General features: G+C 40.0%; 3 protein-coding genes across 3 annotated transcripts; 2 read left to right on the forward strand and 1 right to left on the reverse strand.

The window, feature by feature from the left end:
* Nucleotides 1–2253: 2253 nt before the first annotated feature.
* On the reverse strand, nucleotides 2254–8130 carry LOC113671002 (uncharacterized). Its single transcript, XM_089211645.1, has 3 exons — nucleotides 8037–8130; nucleotides 2958–6145; nucleotides 2254–2608 (listed from the first exon to the last, which is right to left on the reverse strand). Exons 2-3 carry the CDS (start codon nucleotides 6131–6133, stop codon nucleotides 2551–2553), a joined length of 3234 nt encoding a protein of 1077 aa, XP_089067771.1. The 5' UTR covers nucleotides 6134–6145; nucleotides 8037–8130; the 3' UTR covers nucleotides 2254–2550.
* A 1597-nt stretch (nucleotides 8131–9727) lies between these two features.
* Nucleotides 9728–12364, forward strand: LOC149043037 (uncharacterized). The gene is made up of 4 exons (XM_089213682.1): nucleotides 9728–10761; nucleotides 11128–11223; nucleotides 11936–12027; nucleotides 12332–12364. The coding sequence occupies exons 1-4, from the start codon at nucleotides 10617–10619 to the stop codon at nucleotides 12362–12364; spliced, it is 366 nt and encodes a 121-aa protein (XP_089069808.1). The 5' UTR covers nucleotides 9728–10616.
* A 72-nt stretch (nucleotides 12365–12436) lies between these two features.
* Nucleotides 12437–15853, forward strand: LOC113670982 (uncharacterized). Its single transcript, XM_027187193.2, has 5 exons — nucleotides 12437–12651; nucleotides 12794–12850; nucleotides 13814–13941; nucleotides 14726–14790; nucleotides 14954–15853. Exons 1-5 carry the CDS (start codon nucleotides 12450–12452, stop codon nucleotides 15132–15134), a joined length of 633 nt encoding a protein of 210 aa, XP_027042994.2. The 5' UTR covers nucleotides 12437–12449; the 3' UTR covers nucleotides 15135–15853.
* Nucleotides 15854–16295: the final 442 nt, after the last annotated feature.

Here is a 16295-nt window from a genome sequence, read left to right on the forward strand (position 1 = left end):
GTATTTACGCCAAGTGGAAAGAAAAAAAGTTCGTGTATAAGGTCTCTGTCTCTTTATGATACGTTTAATTTATAACTCGCGTCTAGGAATGTAACTTCTGAATTTGATATTATTGACATTGTTCACACAGCCATTAGCTGTGAGTGTAACTGCTGCCATTTGTGAAGACTCTTACCCAAGCCACTTTCAATTCTGTCTGAATCTCGTCAGTTGCCTCCTAAGATATCGTTCTTCACGGAGGCTCGTAAACACTTTAAAACTTTCGGAGGAATGGCAACAGACAGTGAATCCCCATTACATTCCACTCAAATTCCCGCAACCTCGCTGCCACCAAAGAAGTTCACTCTACCGTGACAAGATACAAATGACTCACTATTTGTGTTACGACCGTAATGAAACGCAATCAAAGTGCGCACACCGCCTGTGCGTGAGCTGTGCGCGGGAAAAGACGGGCAAGGGTCGAAAAAATGAACAACTGCACTGACATCAACTTCAAGGAATGAGGGGCAGGATACAAATGACTCACTTTTTGTGTTACGACCATAATGAAACGTAATCAGAGTGCGCACACCGCCTGTGCGTGAGCTGTACGTGGGAAAAGACGGGCAAGGGTCGAAAAAATGAACAATTGCATTGACATCAACTTACAACGAATGAGGGGGTGATTTTTACTTAGCAACTTGATTAAGATTAATAACAGTATTGCATGCTTGGTCAGTTCACTGTGCTTAAAAAGGTCTTGTTTCAGACACAAATTATTCATTCGTTGGATTTTTCGCACGCGATCGGGCTCTGCGTAGCATCCAACCTCATTCCCAGGCTGCCCCCTGGGGTCAGGGGACTGGGGGACTGAGATTGCTCTGCATCTGTGCAGAATTCAAGCAGTGCTTCTATCTCCCCCTCTCTCCCTCCCCCCCCTCCTCCCTTCCGCTCTTTCTCTCCCTCTCTTTCTCTTAGGGTAAAGTAGGTTTATTTTTGTTTATAATTATTTGGTCAATATAAACAATAGACCACGAAATACCTAAAAGTGAGTTTATTTCAGACAAATAGAAAGTTTTTTTTCTCCTCTCTCTTAAGTAAAGTAATGCAAAATTTTAGTTCTTTTTAAGGTTAGGGCTCTTTTTCCTTTACAAAAATTAAAACATCAGTTACACAGTGTCCTACCTCGACTCGCCCATCCAAAAAAAATAACCCTTACATGCCTGTGGTTTTACTGTTTGTAACATCAGTGTCTTGTGTACTGTTTCTTTACTTTTTCTAAGTATTGACCTTTGCTTCAATGTTTCGTGCAACAAATGTTCCTTTTCTTTCCAATCTGACGTTTTTGTCAATGTCTAGTCTACTGTTTCTTCCTTTTACTTTGTTTGTTGCGATTATATTGCGCACTGTTATTTCATTTCTCTGTTTGGTAGTTTTGTTTAGTTGTATCTTGCGCATAGCTCGTTGTCTTGTCTCCGATTAAATATTTCGTTAGAATCTTGCACAGTGCTTTTTCTCGTCTCTGTTTGATTTCCAAATTAATATCTACCTCACTGTTTGTTTCCTACGATAGAATCTAGCCCCCTGTTTTTTCCTGAACCCTTTAACTCCCATGAGTGACCAAGACAGAATTTCTCCTCACAATATCAACCCAGAACCAAGCAGAAAAGTGAGGAGAATAAAGAAGAAAACTCAATCAGGGAACAACGAGTTGATCCAATGCCAAATTCTCCAAATTGAAATCATGAGAGTTTTATGGCGGAGAGTAGGGAGAATTACTAATCAGATCTTGGGAGTTTGAGGGTTAATTCTAACTAATTGTCACGTCCGTATCCTATGAACTGTTTGCACTCTTCTAGTTGGCGCTAGCATCTCACGCAATGTTTTCCTCCCTAATTTTATCTCAATATTCCGCTCACAATTTCTCTTCATCTCTATTTGTTAATACTTTTTTTTAAGTATATTGTACTCTGTTTGTTCTCTTACCCATTTAACTCTTAGATTACTATGTAGCGCCCAGTTCTCATCACTGTTGGATTTTTGCGGTAGTTCTCAACCATTTTTCTCTTCTCTGTCTGATTTTTACGAAACTATCTTCTCTCGTTTATTCAATTGTTTCCTAAGTATCTCGGCACTTTTTGTTCCCTCTTCTAATAGTTTGTTATGTTATCATTTCCTGCACCTGTGAACAGTCTTATTCACTCATTAATGTTCACGGGTGCATGCAACGAGAGAATTGAAAACAAGATCACAATGATTTAAATCAAAGATTAATTTTGAGTTTTGACGACACTTTGCTAGCTTTCTCAAATTTTTATACATTACGCTAATTTCTTGCGTTCAGTTTTCCCATCTCAAATTATTGTAGTTCCCTATCGATAGTATACTTCATAGATCAAACGGCTAAATTGCAGGTTTCCAGTCACCGTCGTTCGCTTTCCATTAAGCCTTGGCTACAAAACTACGCGAAGTCTACTACTTGACTTGAAAAAGAAATTAAAAATGTCTTTGCAAAGTAATACCAGTGTCCAATGAAAGACAACGTATAGGAAGGAGAATCTTTTTTTACGATCAGTAGTCACTCTGTTTCTTCTCCGCCTCTTTGGTGTCCTCTCTGAGTTCTTCTTTCCTAAAACAAACATTATACATTTGTCACCATGTCAACTTTAAAGTAAACGGAACAGATAAAACGGTAAACGGAACATCGTCATAGCGTCTGGCATCGTATCGACCTTGAGTAATAATTTCTGAGTATATTGCATACAAAGAAACGCTAATTCAAAGCCAATTTTAGAAAGCCTTTCGAGCAAATATTCTGGCTTCGAGCAATGGATAAAATCAACTTTTTCTTCTTGGCATTTTGTGGATGAAAGACAAAGACAAAGACAACAAAAAAATTACGACAACTAAGTGAACTGAACAAGTTAAGTGTGCTGATCGGTTTATCGTAGAAAATTGCTCATTATAATCAGCCTTACCCTTTTTTCATAAAATCAAATGTCACGTTATCCCCCATCAGCATAAACGGGGCCCATTGGGCAGGTTTGGGGTAACCATTGCTTCTCATCCATTGGACAGCCTGGTGAAGAGATTCACTGGCACTTTCTCCACGAACAAGGTGTTTATAGAAATGTTTCATGAGCTTCGCCGTTGCTTTGTCTTCTAGAGCCCACGATGCTATCAACACTGAACGTGCACCGGATGCTAAGAATGCTCGAGCGATTCCAATAACTCCTTCCTTTTTAACCAATCCGCGCCCACTGTGAGAACAGCTGAGTACCACCAGTTTAGCTCGCACTTGAACTCCTTCAATGTCGGACATTGTCAGGAGGTAGTCTTCCTCTTGTGGAGTACTGTTAGTAGTACATTGAGGAGAGAGGGCAATCTCTCCTCTTTCGGGATTTCCATGTGCGGCAAGATGTATCAGACTCACTGAAGGTATTGCTTGAAGAACCGCCTGCTTTGTTGCGCGACTTCCTAACAAAGGCTGAACGCCCAGCAGTTGAGCAACCATCTCTGCTTCCTTACTTGCAAAGAAAATTGGAGTCATGTCAGTGAGACGTCCATTGTAATGCACTTTGCCAACCGTTGGATCACCCACAACCAGTGCACCGGTTTGACTGTGATAGTCTGCTGGACATTCTTGGATGAGCCGGAGAGTCGTCAGTGAAGGGACGATGCGTATTCTGTACCTCTCGGATAAATACTTTCCGGCTGGTTCATCACGCAAGGCAGCAAATGGGACTCGGTACGAAAAACGATCCGGTACAATGATGATTTCGGGCTCCGTAAGTAAATCTGCCACAGGTGCGACGATCCATTCGTAGCACAAATAATGACTTCCTCTGTTATCTTTGGTTTCGTTACCTCGCAAATTTGCTTGGCTCTCTTCATGAAGAGATGTAGTAACTTTGTCATCCGGCGATCGATCTTCGCAATTCGCTGCGGGTAAAACATCAAAGCAGGTGGTGCACTTTTCGAAAATGTCTTCCACATCACAAACATTCACAGCAACGTGGTCATACGGCGATCGATCTTCGCAGTTCGCTGCGGGTAAAACACCAAAGCAGGCGGCGCTCTTTTTGAAAATTCCTTCCACATCGCAAACTTGCTCAGCGATGAGAGTCTCTACTTTCACTTCGTCTGTTTTTCGAAAGAAAATGTCTCCATTTGCTTTCAATACCCAGAGAAGAACTTTCCGATCTGTATACGATATGTACAAAAAAACACAGTTACTTTCTCTTTTCACGATGTTTTCAATCCCAAACCATGATCGTGGATCAGCTGAGATGTGGCTTTCAGTGGAGTACTTGCCTGCCATGAATTCTGCGAGGACTCTTGCTCGTCCCAGCTCCTCAACGTAGAGAGCATTTTGGAATTTTCCAGTACCGCAAAGGAAGTTAGTGAGTAACATATAGGGAAACGTACCGTGATTCTCTAACAGAGACATTTGAAATCCGCTGTTTCCTTTCAAAAGAGTTCTGATTTGTTCATATTTTTCAATACAACGAAGAAGATAATCCTTTGCCTCCGAAGCCTCTGAATGCGATATCTTTAATACTGTAAAGCTGAGAAGGCTTTGAAACTCAATCATTTTGTTTCCAATTTGGCTGCTGATGGAACAAGCTTTCTGTAAATAATCTGCTGCTTTGCCACATTCACCAAACGATAGGGATAGATGTCCAAGGTTTAGGTAAAGTTGTGCTTCGAACTCTCGATTGCCACGTTCTCTCCTGATTGTAAGCGCCCTCTCACAGTATTCTTTTGCCTTCTGACTGTCATTTACAGTGGCAAAGACAGCTGCCAAACCTACAGTGGCCATGGCTCTTAATTCTCCGTCACCAATTGTAAGACTGACGCCGACTGCTTTGTCCAAATGTTCTTTAGCTTGCAAATTTTTATGAAGCTTACGGTAAACATTTCCAAGATTAAAGTATGCTAAACCTTCTCCTCTTCTGGCGCCAATTTCTATTGCAATGGCAAGCGCTTTCTCGTGATATTCTCTAGCCTTCTCATGTTCGCCGAGGGAGTGAAACACATTTCCAAGGTTCCCGTATGTTGTTCCTTCTCCTTTTCTGTTGCCAATTTCTATCGCGATGGTAAGTGCTTTCTCGTGATGTTCTTTAGCCTTGTGGTATTCGCCCAGGGAATGAAACACAATTCCGAGGTTCCCATATCTTGTTCCTTCTCCATTTTTGTCGCCAATTTCTACCGCGATGGCAAGTGCCTTCTCGTGATATTCTTTAGCCTTGTGATATTCGCCCAGGGAACCAAACACACTTCCGAGGTTCGTGTAAGTTGTTCCTTCTCCATATCTGTTGCCAATTTCTATCGCGATGGCAAGTGCTTTCTCGTGGTATTCTTTAGCCTTGCGATACTCGCCCAGGGAATCAAACACACTTCCGAGGTTCCCGCATGTTGTTCCTTCTCCACTTCTGTCGCCAATTTCTATCGCGATGGCAAGTGCCTTCTCGTGATATTCTTTAGCCTTGTGATATTCGCCCAGGGAACCAAACACACTTCCGAGGTTCGTGTAAGTTGTTTCTTCTCCATATCTGTTGCCAATTTCTATCGCGATGGCAAGTGCTTTCTCGTGATATTCTTTAGCCTTGCGATACTCGCCCAGGGAATCAAACACACTTCCGAGGTTCCCGTATGTTGTTCCTTCTCCACTTCTGTCGCCAATTTCTATCGCGATGGCAAGTGCCTTCTCGTGATATTCTTTAGCCTTCTGGTACTCACTGAGGCTTGAACACACATTTCCAAGTCTTACATGAGCCATTGCTTCTTGTCTTTTGTGACCAATTGTTTTCATGATGGTGAGTGCGCCTTGAAAGAGTTGCTTTGCCTCAACAAACCGGCTTTGTGCTTCATATTTGTCTCCCAGTATTATGATTAGTCTCCCAGCATGGTGAAATGTGTCAAGAAGTGTGGTAACATATCTTTCCGCATCAGTATAACCAAAGATGGTGTGGTACGCATTGAATAGTACATCGGAGATACCAAGGTGACCACCAGAGTCAAGGTTTTGAAGTAGAATTATACATTCATTACATAACGCAGTCGCTTGTAGGCCACGATCAGTGTTCAGAAGAAATACGGCGACATTTAAACCTATCTGGACTGAATTAAGGATTTCTGCAGCGTCACTCATAACGGCTCTCTCCTGTTTTTCGTCGTAAGAAAGAATAAACAAAAAAGGAAGCTTAAAAAAAGTAACACTGTCAAATGTTCCAGTCTGTAAACTGTGTTTAGGGAATTTGTGATTGTCTTCCTTTTCAAAAATGTTTGAGCGCAATATTCCTTTTTCATTCTTTTTTTTTTAAACCAGTCACAAGTGTATCATCTGGGTTCAAATTAAAATAATCGTAAAGCAGATTTGGGTAAAGCTATCAAAAAAGTTTCACCAGTAAAACAGTAGTTCATTTACCAATCGTGTTATGTTTGCATTCTGGTGAAAGGGTTTACACGTGACGCGTGATTGAGGCTAAAAATTAAAATCTGATGTGAAGCGTGAATTTCACAGAAAGGCGAGCGTGATTCGTGAATTTATGAACCAATGTGAGGCGTGATTTGCCCCCTGAAATATACGTGACCCGTCAATTTCCTCTTTCATTTCGTGAAAAAAATCAAGATTTCTCAGTAACCTTGTACACAAAAAAAGAGATTTGAAGGTTTCCCTTTTCTACACGTGACGCGGGAGTTTTTTCAAAAAAATTCGCGCGTGAAACACGATCAGGATCCCCACTTTGCAACCCTTCAAAAACCAGGGACAAACTCAGCTCTAATTTTCATTGTCATTTGATTCAAAATCGAGGCAAATCAATATATCTTGAATCGACCCGGAGATAGCCATCTACGTGACGTACATCTACTTTCGTTGCGTGGTGGACAAGTTTGATGAACATAAAGTGGTAGTAAAATTAAAGTTCTGAGACAAAGCAAAACCAAGGATAAAAACTGTTTCGGGTCAGTCCCGAACCACTTTTTCAAACTTACATCTAACTTTTATTTTACAACTACTTATACTGAGACAAGCTTGGAAATCTAACGTCATAATTTAACAAGAAAATTACATATTGACTTGTCAACCTTTAGTATCAGAACGAATTTCGATAAATTCAATCATACGACAGGATCAGCATCAAAATTGTAATGCATATGCGACCGCCTTTGTTGGTGAAAGCTATCTATTTTGTAAAACGGGAAAAACTGTTTCTAAATTTATTTTTTTATTACGAACCTTTTACACAAAAAGCTTGTCTTGTTTGATATTCTAGTCGTATGACTAATGAAACCAAAAGTAAGAAAATGAAATAAGAGTTTCTCTGCAAAACAAAGATAAATGCAAATAGCCTTGAATTAATTTAAAATCTAGCAATACTGTGCGATTTGAATATACTCTGCGATACAACCGACACTGAAAAATGTTAAGCTACTTAGGAAGGCCAAGGAAACAACATTAGACGAGCTGGGTCAAACGGAAATTTTATGACAAGAATAATTTCTGCTCATATGATGAACATTTTCCTGAAAAAATTTCAATTTCGAATGGCCTTATTTTACCCAGTTTTTACAATGAAAACACTTTCTAAATCTGAAAAGTTGTTTTGCCGAAGATAACTTGACTGACCCCACGCCTGAAACGCTATGTGTACAACGTGTTAACATTTGTAAACTTCTCATAGCGTTTTTGGGCACAGATTGGGCATGTCTATTTGATTCAGTTCACACAAGTGATTTGATTGTTATCCAACTGATGGATAGGTATGAATGAAACGAATTTGACTCAACACGGCAGAAATACCGATGTTAATGCGTCAGAGATTTTTTTTCCAAGGGATACGAAGAAAATTTTGAAAAAAGAAGGGAATTTATGAAGAACGACGTCCTTCTATAGCAATTCAAATTGAGTCAGAATATTAATCAATATAATAATGGTCTATGCATGTAAAAGCAGACTTGATTGCCAAGGCGTTGAAATATGAATTAGGCAATTGATGAGAAGTCGCATCAACACATCAGCACATGAATTAACAATTAAATATCGCACTTACCTCGACTCAAACTCTGAACGCTTTATTGCTTTGTATGGTTGAAGCAGCCAAATTGAGAGTTTCGTTTAGAATCAGCGGCATGTATCTATTCTAAGGTTATAAGCACGTGGTGAATCTCAGCCCACCCCTGAGAGGTCCGAGATTTAATATAATTGACTAGACAATTCGGAGAGGTTTGCGGGGGATCTGGCACTAATTGTCAATACCAGACCCCGGTCAGACCTCTCGGTGGCTTGTGTTCCTGAAGGTCGCATAGTTCGTGCGAGCGAAGATGCGCTCGTGACCAAATGTCAATAGTGAGGTCTCGCATGCTAGTGGAACCTCCGTCGCAGCCGTTGTTCGCTCTCGTCACGCAATGGGAGGAAAGAGAGAACGTTACGTGACGAGACCAAAGAATGGCGGCGAAGGAGACTACATTGAGTGTTGCACCAATGCTGTTTATTTTTGCATACAATTATTCAGACAAAAGCAACAATAGACCGCAAAAGACCTGTGCCTGAGTTTATTTCGGATGAATTGAAAGGTTTTCTGGTTTTTTTTTTGCCTTCCATTGAACGACATTTTTGTTGGAATCTTTTGAAAAGTAATTACTTTTTTCTTGTACTAAAATGCAAACGTCAGTTACTTAGTGGCCCATCTTAACCCACCATCAAAAAAGAAAAAAACTCTTGCATGCGTTGCATGCCTATGTTTACACGTTGCGTGGCCAAGAGAACCGGAATAATCTCGTTTTACCGTGTCGTTTTTCGTAACGCTTTATGCGATTAGCGATCTGTTAGCCTGCAGGATTACCGTCATTAGAGCTGCAGCGGCAAGTAGCTTGTAAAGATTCTAAAAAGTGAAAAATGTGGCGCATGTAAATATAAATATATGTCTGCAAGAAATACTACAAAGAACTTTACTTGAAAATATGTAAGATCACGTGGAATAGCATCTTAGCATGTTTAAAGAGTTCTCGTATCTATCAATTCCACAAAAAGAGGTCTTCATATTCTTTTCCTATGCATGTGCACATGTTGGCTGGCTTCTGGTGGAAGCAAAGAGGCCACCTTCTGGCCGGCCATTATTACTTATAATTTTATCGAATAAGTCAGACGAGAGTTCATCGCACCTGGCTGCTATGGTCGTGATACCAGCTAATCGAGCGCCTTCCCGTAACTATGGTCTGGGAATATGCTCCTCACTGCGCGCCTTTGGAGTCTTTCATTTTGATCAGAGTGGTAGCCAGGGACACTGACACTGAATCTGGAGCTGCTTTTTGTCTGTCTAGAGGGAAATGGGAAGGCTCCCACTTCTGACGCTATATCTCCGCGTGAAAGAAAACTGCTCTAATGGCATATAGCCGCGTATCTCGTTGAAATGGAATTCTATGGTAAACCGAATGCAAAAGCCTTAAAAATTCCGTAGAGATCAAGAAATCACATTTTCGGGAAAGTACTGAGGATTATTCGGAGAAATGTGCTGGTGTAGTAAAATATGTCCAGTGAATCACAGTGGTTTATACAGATTCTCCAAATCTTTTTCAAACTCTCATCGTGCACCAACACAAGCGTGCCTGGGAATTGATTAACAAGGATCATTTTATTGTCATTTCGATGCAAGACAAGAATTCAAGTTCGCTCGTAAGGATCATTATGGGGACCCGCTAAAGTTGAAAAGATGCGACCATTGCCATGATAAGAACATAAAGGTCTATGGAAAGGACATAACCGTAAAAGTCGTAAAATCCCAGCTTTTAGTTCCACCTTTAACCCGATTCCGTTAAGGAAAATTTTTTAAACATGATTTTTTGTGTGTGGGCGTGTGTGCGTTTTTTGTCTCTCCATTTTTCTTCGTCGTCATTTAAATACAACATTAAAATCATAAAGATGGGTAGGTTCTATTTTGCATCTTCAGCTGTGAAATTACGTTAATTTGCAAAGATTTCGCATATCCGCATATGGAGATCTATCTATTATCCTTATTTGAATCGCTAGATTTGTACAATTCCTTTAGAATATCTTTCATGCAGGCGTCCAAAGTGAGGACATTTCTATTTAAAAAATGTAATGAAGTTGAGAACGCTTGAGTTACGAAATTTAATGCCTTTTCAGTGATCTTTGCCTATTGTGACCACGCCAAAATCGCGAAATTAAGTTTCAATAAGGTACATTTGCTTTTCTTGTTACTTGTCTCTTGGATAACATTAACTTCTAATTCAAAATGTCCTCACTGTATCACATACATAGAATATCTTCACAAAAAGTTATTTATTGATATTATCGTTACTCTGATAAAGCGGGAAATTACTTGAGGATTTAATAAGTGCTTTCCAAAATTACTCTAAGTAGCTTTCATATTCGGACGATTAAAAGAACCGGCACAATCGCCTAAAAACAATAACGTCTGAAATGGTACTGCCTGTTGTCCACTAAGTTATCGGCGAAATAAAGAACATTTGTATTCTAATGAGACGTTCATGCGGTTGAGGCGCCCAAACCTTGGGGGAACGGCTCGACTTAGTTGTGAAGGTGTGTCGAGGAGAGACATCACCGGACTTGAGAAGAAATACACGGTTATTCCCTGAAGCTGGAGAGGAAAATGATCAGGCCTGCGAAAATCCCGCTTCTTTTCTTATTCGTAACTTTTACTTTATTGGCCGGTCACGGTGAGAGTCGTTTAAACTCTGGATTTCCCATGAGCGAGCCAACTGAAGGAACGAAAAGAAAAGTTACAGTTCAGGAAGGTGTGCGCGTGATATTTCATTTTATTGTTAACGCGGTAGCAGTTTAAAAATCCAGTTATGAATACAATAATTTGCTGAAATACATTCGTGATTGTCAGAAATAGTTAAAGTTCTTACCGGATCCGATTGGATTTTCTTCTAAAATTGATATCAACATTGTACCGCGTAATGTTTAACGACTCCAACTTTCAAGACAGATTGCTAAGTGTAGTTTAGAATGGGTACCAAAAGAGATCGAAATTGGATTCTTAGAGTAAGGCCAACAGTACTGATGTAACCTGTTTACCAGAAGAAAAAAAACTAGTTTCATTCTTTGGTCGTTCATGTTTAACTGACTAACTTGCCATATTCGTTTTCCTCTAAAAGATGTGTTGAGTCGGCAACCTACTGATGGCGTCGTTTACTCTAAGAAAACAACAACCATCTGTGGCTTAGTGGATCAAGAAAGACAAATTGGACAAGGTAATTTATAATTTTCTATCCCAGCTGGCACATTTCTGGGAAATGATCTGGTAGTTTCACCAATACAAATGTCTAATTCCCATATAATTTTGTCCAATTAAAGCAGTCTTTTAATTTCAAGTTTCAAGCCATCAAACGGCGGGTTTAAAAAACTTTGAGCTTTGAAGCAAAACAAGCGAAATGTTGTGGTAGAGGAGAGATCAGTGTTAAATCTGTGATATGTGTTGCCTTTGGAAGAAATAGAGTCAGCCGGTTTACCTTTACTATACGATCAACCTCAGGAAATGGCTCAATGATTGTATAAAGTAGCATACAACCTGGAACTAAAAATCAAATTGATCTCAGACTTTTCACTTCTTTGTTAACGATAAGATGATTGTATTTGAAGATCTGACATTTATCTCTATGGCAGATGTTGGAAAGGCGGCAAGCATATTTCTCACCATCAAAAAGTCTCCCAACATGAGTGAAAAAATAACACGAACAAATAAATATGGCTCTCCGGGATTTGGGGGTTGTGTAGTTTGGTGAACCAGATTATTTTCTTTCTCTGAAAGAGAGTTAATATAACTGCAAAGAATTACACATATTTTTATTTGCGTTCACCTACCAGCCAGGCTTTTTCAATTGAAATCGTCCAATTTTCGGAGCTAAAATGCTCACCATGAAATATATGTAAAACGTTAAAAACTTATAAAAAATTTATTTTCAGGAATAGACTTGCAGCCAGTTTACAGAAATGTCAAGACTTGTCAGATTACTTCACTGAAAACAGGAAACAAAATTGATCAACGTACCGGAGTGGTAAACTTAAACTGTTCTTTTCGCTTGCAAACTAAAACGCTTTTTTTTCTGCCCTGTTTTGCAGCGATTTATTCGAATGAAGTCAGGCCGTTCGAATATTTGCTTGTTTCTGTTCCTTGAGCTTGAACTTTTAACCAGCCGGGCTAGTATAGATATAATTCGTGTCATAATATTCTCATTTCTGAGATCGAGAGGTCGTTTGTCGTGGGCAACAAAGCCTGTAGTGAATGCTCAATTCCTTGCCAAAAATTGACTGGATTTTTAATAAAAAGCATTGAACTGCGAAGTACTTCAATATATCTAGATTTTGTGTCAAAAATCACCCGAGTCTCGTTAAAAAGTTGTACTTTGATCATATAATACCGTCATGTTTGTTCACATCAAAACTTGTCACTGTTTTTTAGTCTTGTAAGCTCCCTCAAATGTGCATCGCCAACGAAAGTTCAGTTGAAGAACTAGCACTGTTGAAGGGCCAAATAGAGCTAACAAGTGCCCATGGCTGCCAATGTATCGACCCTCAATCTCGCTGCTATAAACAGAGAAACATACAGGTGTACCATTGGGGAACTAAATATGAGAAGACTGTTGATGTCGGTCGCTGTGTCGGCTCTTGTCACCAAAAAGGTAGAGTAGACGGCACAGCCACTTTAAATCTTTAGCACAGAGGTTTCCATGGCAATGAAATGAAAGATGACTAATGTACATCAATACTGCGGATTTCGACAAAATTTGTTGGAAGTGATAACGCATTTTTCTCTTGTTCCAGGAAAGAAATCTTGTCAACCGATGGCCAGTAAAGTTGTTAATGTCAAAGGTCCAAACGGTAAATGTTATAAGATTTTAATATTGTTCGCTGTCGATCTTGTGATAATAGCGCTATCATAATCACCATGGTCGTCACTGTCACAATCGTCATTTTCAATTAAGTCTCGAAAATAATCCGGGGTTGCTTTGGTTTTGCTTTAGTTCGCTCTGTAATTGGTCCAGAAAACTCGCGCCGCTCTCTTAACCAATCAGATGCAGAACTAAAACCAATCATGACTTGGTCGCCCGCGTTTTCCCGCGCTTCTAGCAGTTTGCTTGGTTTTAGTTTGAGTTCTCAATGGTTCCTTAGGTTATGAGGGTATTTTTGTTTCTTCTGATTTGTCTTTTTGAAAACTTTAGTTTTAGTTTTACGACACTCAGCCGACTAATTTTTTCAGGTGCTCTAACAATGAGCTAGAGGAGAGACGTGCAGGCTAGGCCGTTTAACTACGGCCATGGTGACATACTTTCTGAAAATCGTAAATACCTATTGGACGGTTCGACTCCTGTTGATAGCACTCTGAGTTCTTTTTTCCGAGTATACCTGTGTCATTCACTGAATGACACCATTTTCACCCAAATAACCAGGCTTCAAAATGAACCATCCTCATTTACATCATCATCACGCAAGAGCATCACCTACCGACGTTTATATCCTAGCAGTATACAGAACGTTTGTCACCGTGGACCATGTTAAACGGCTTAGCCTGCCACGAGTCTTCTATAGCTCAGTGGTAAAACATCCGAAGTAATAATCGGAAAATGGTCGTAGGTTCGACTCCTGTCGGGAGCACCTCAAGTCTTTACCTCCGAGTATTCCTTTGTCATTCAATAAATAAAATCATCTTCACATGGAATAAATATCACCAAAATGCGCATGTTGTTTAGGTAAATGAATAAAATGTAAAAGTTCATCATTATCAGTTTCAGCCACTAAATCTTCATCCTTTCTTTTCATTGCTGAATGTTATTATTTCTGCAGGTGCGCACTGCGCTGAAAAAGTTTTAGAGTGTGGCTGCGCGAGAAGTTGTTACCGCACGTCATTTCACCAGTTGTACAAGACAACCATATATGACGGAGATGCTGGTTTAAACAAAACCCTGGAAGTGGTAAATATATGGCACTTATCCGGGTTAATTGGTAGTTTTTTTTGGTTGAGTGCATGTGTTTATCCTATAACGTTAAAGCCATAACCGGTTCAACACCCTTCCTCTCCCTTCCCCTCTCCCCCTCTCCCCCCCCCCCCCCCCATCCAGAAAAGGGTCAATTGAGGTCTTAAGCAAGCCTGTCCATAAAGGAACAAATCCGTTAATTCTACGAACCAAATTATCCTAACCTGCCCCACAGCTGCGTCAAATATGCCTCGTGGCCGAAATTCCAGTTTGCGTTGAAGTGGAGCCAAAAATGCCCGAAAAGTCCTGGGGCCCGTTTCTCGAAGGTCCCGGTAATTTAAGGGGCCCATAAAGCTGTTCTGTTTTCATTTAAGATGGGGGGTTCTAAGGTTTTGAGAATGATACAATTAAACTGGCAGCTAAAGCAACAAAATGGACTGTTTAGGGTTTCAGAGCCTGCTTCTCTATTCTTTAACTTTTGAAGTTAAAATATGACTTCGAACTTACGTTACCGCCGGGACCTTCGAGAAACAGACCCCAGGTCACCAACATCCATTGCCCACTAAAACTTTCTACCGGATGAATTGAGAGTTATAGGAGCAGATACACACAAGAGACATAAGCACCACTGGACGAGTTTTGCATCCCATAATGAGCATTCGGGTGGAACAAGCAATACTAAATTAACTGACCAATCATCTATCACCTTGAAGCAAACTCATGGGACTTGAAATATTGATAACTTTAAAAACGAACTATAAAACGGTTTATTTCACTATAGGTCATTGATATCGGCCGATGTGTTGGACAATGTCCTAAGAAGAAGAAGGCGCGCTGTCTTCACTGGTAAGGATTTGAAGCATTTTCCCATTTTTTTTTAAATAAAAATGTATCAGTGGATATCAAAAACGTACGCACACGGCAAAATTCTTTACTTGGACTTTAAAGCCTTATATACCCGAACACGGTCGACAAAACTCTATCTATCAGCTTATTTATTACCTTTCAGGGTTAATAATCCTTTATGGAGCCCAGGCTCTGCTGTTCCGTTTAAAGTGTGTCTGTTGTCGTCCCCAGCTGGACAGAATAAAGCAGAATGTCGCCCCAGGTCCTTTGAGGATAGAGCCTTGTATACTAGCAACGGTGTCTCTAACACTGTTAAGGTCATAAAACGCTGTAAATGCTATTAACACTTGCGTAACCATAGAAACAGTAAAATCCACTTACAACAGTCCTTCAGGTTGAATCCGAAAACCTCTTATGGATTTTGGTTCTGATAAGATTACAGGCAGGAGTATCTAGCCGTTTGATCCGGGGCCTTTTTACACAATCCCTTCCCCACCTCCCCCCTCCCTTTACCAGGTAACTTTTGTCGAAACCTGGGTTTACTCGCGTGGTAGGGTTGAGATTTCTCAATTTTTTTTTTAATGTAAACACTGGCTGGAGCTAACTCAGTTTGGCACTTTCAATCAAATGATTAGGTTTGTTCCTTTTTTAATATTTTTTTCATGCTTTATGACTTTCCACCTTGCCGTCAGTCTCGATTCCTTCGTAACCTTTCAAGTGAGGAGCTGAGAGCTATTCTCAGATCGAAACATTTGCAAATACAGACGGGTAACTTGATTTTTCATTTAGTGAACCTTGACTGCAAATTAACCTGGGCTTGTGTAAGGAAACTCTAAGCCCTGTGTCCAGTCCTCATTCGTAGGGAACTACTCTTGGGTTATTTTTTGGTTCCTAAGATCGCGTGGACAACCCATCAGATATCTTTTAATCAACCCTCTGCGAAAACATCCCAGAAACGCGCTTGGTGTGTTAAAAATTATTTCCAGGAGACCAGATTCCATCAACTAAAAAAAAGATTTAGGAAGGCAGATATCCCTAGATTAATCCTCTTTGTTTGTATAAGAAATATAGGTTCTCATCCTCATGATCTTCTCAACAAAGAGAGGAAGCTTTATATTACTTTTTCAGCAACTTCCATCAAATTCAGACCATTCAGATGACAAATTCGTAGCCTACTAATGATCTAATCCAAGGGCCCTTGTAAGTGGGTTTTATTCTTTGGTCAAAGCCATCAAAATTCTTTAATTTCTCACTATAGTTGCACTCGACCATATTACACATGAGTTGATGACAATGTTGAAGCGCAAAATGATCATGAGAATGTACTTCGGTGATATTCTCCCACACAGAAGTGTTCGTAAATCCTAAAACCGCTAAAGCAGATATCTCTCAGCTGCAGGAAAGACGGAAAAATTAAAAATCACAGGTTTTTTTTCGTTGAGTACTTTATTTCTGTGAGATAGCAGATAAAGACTTGACATAATCGGTTAATGAATCGAACATAT

This window comes from Pocillopora damicornis, chromosome 7 (genome assembly GCF_964200805.1).
Source record: "Pocillopora damicornis chromosome 7, jaPocDami1.2, whole genome shotgun sequence".
Lineage (NCBI taxonomy): Eukaryota > Metazoa > Cnidaria > Anthozoa > Scleractinia > Pocilloporidae > Pocillopora > Pocillopora damicornis.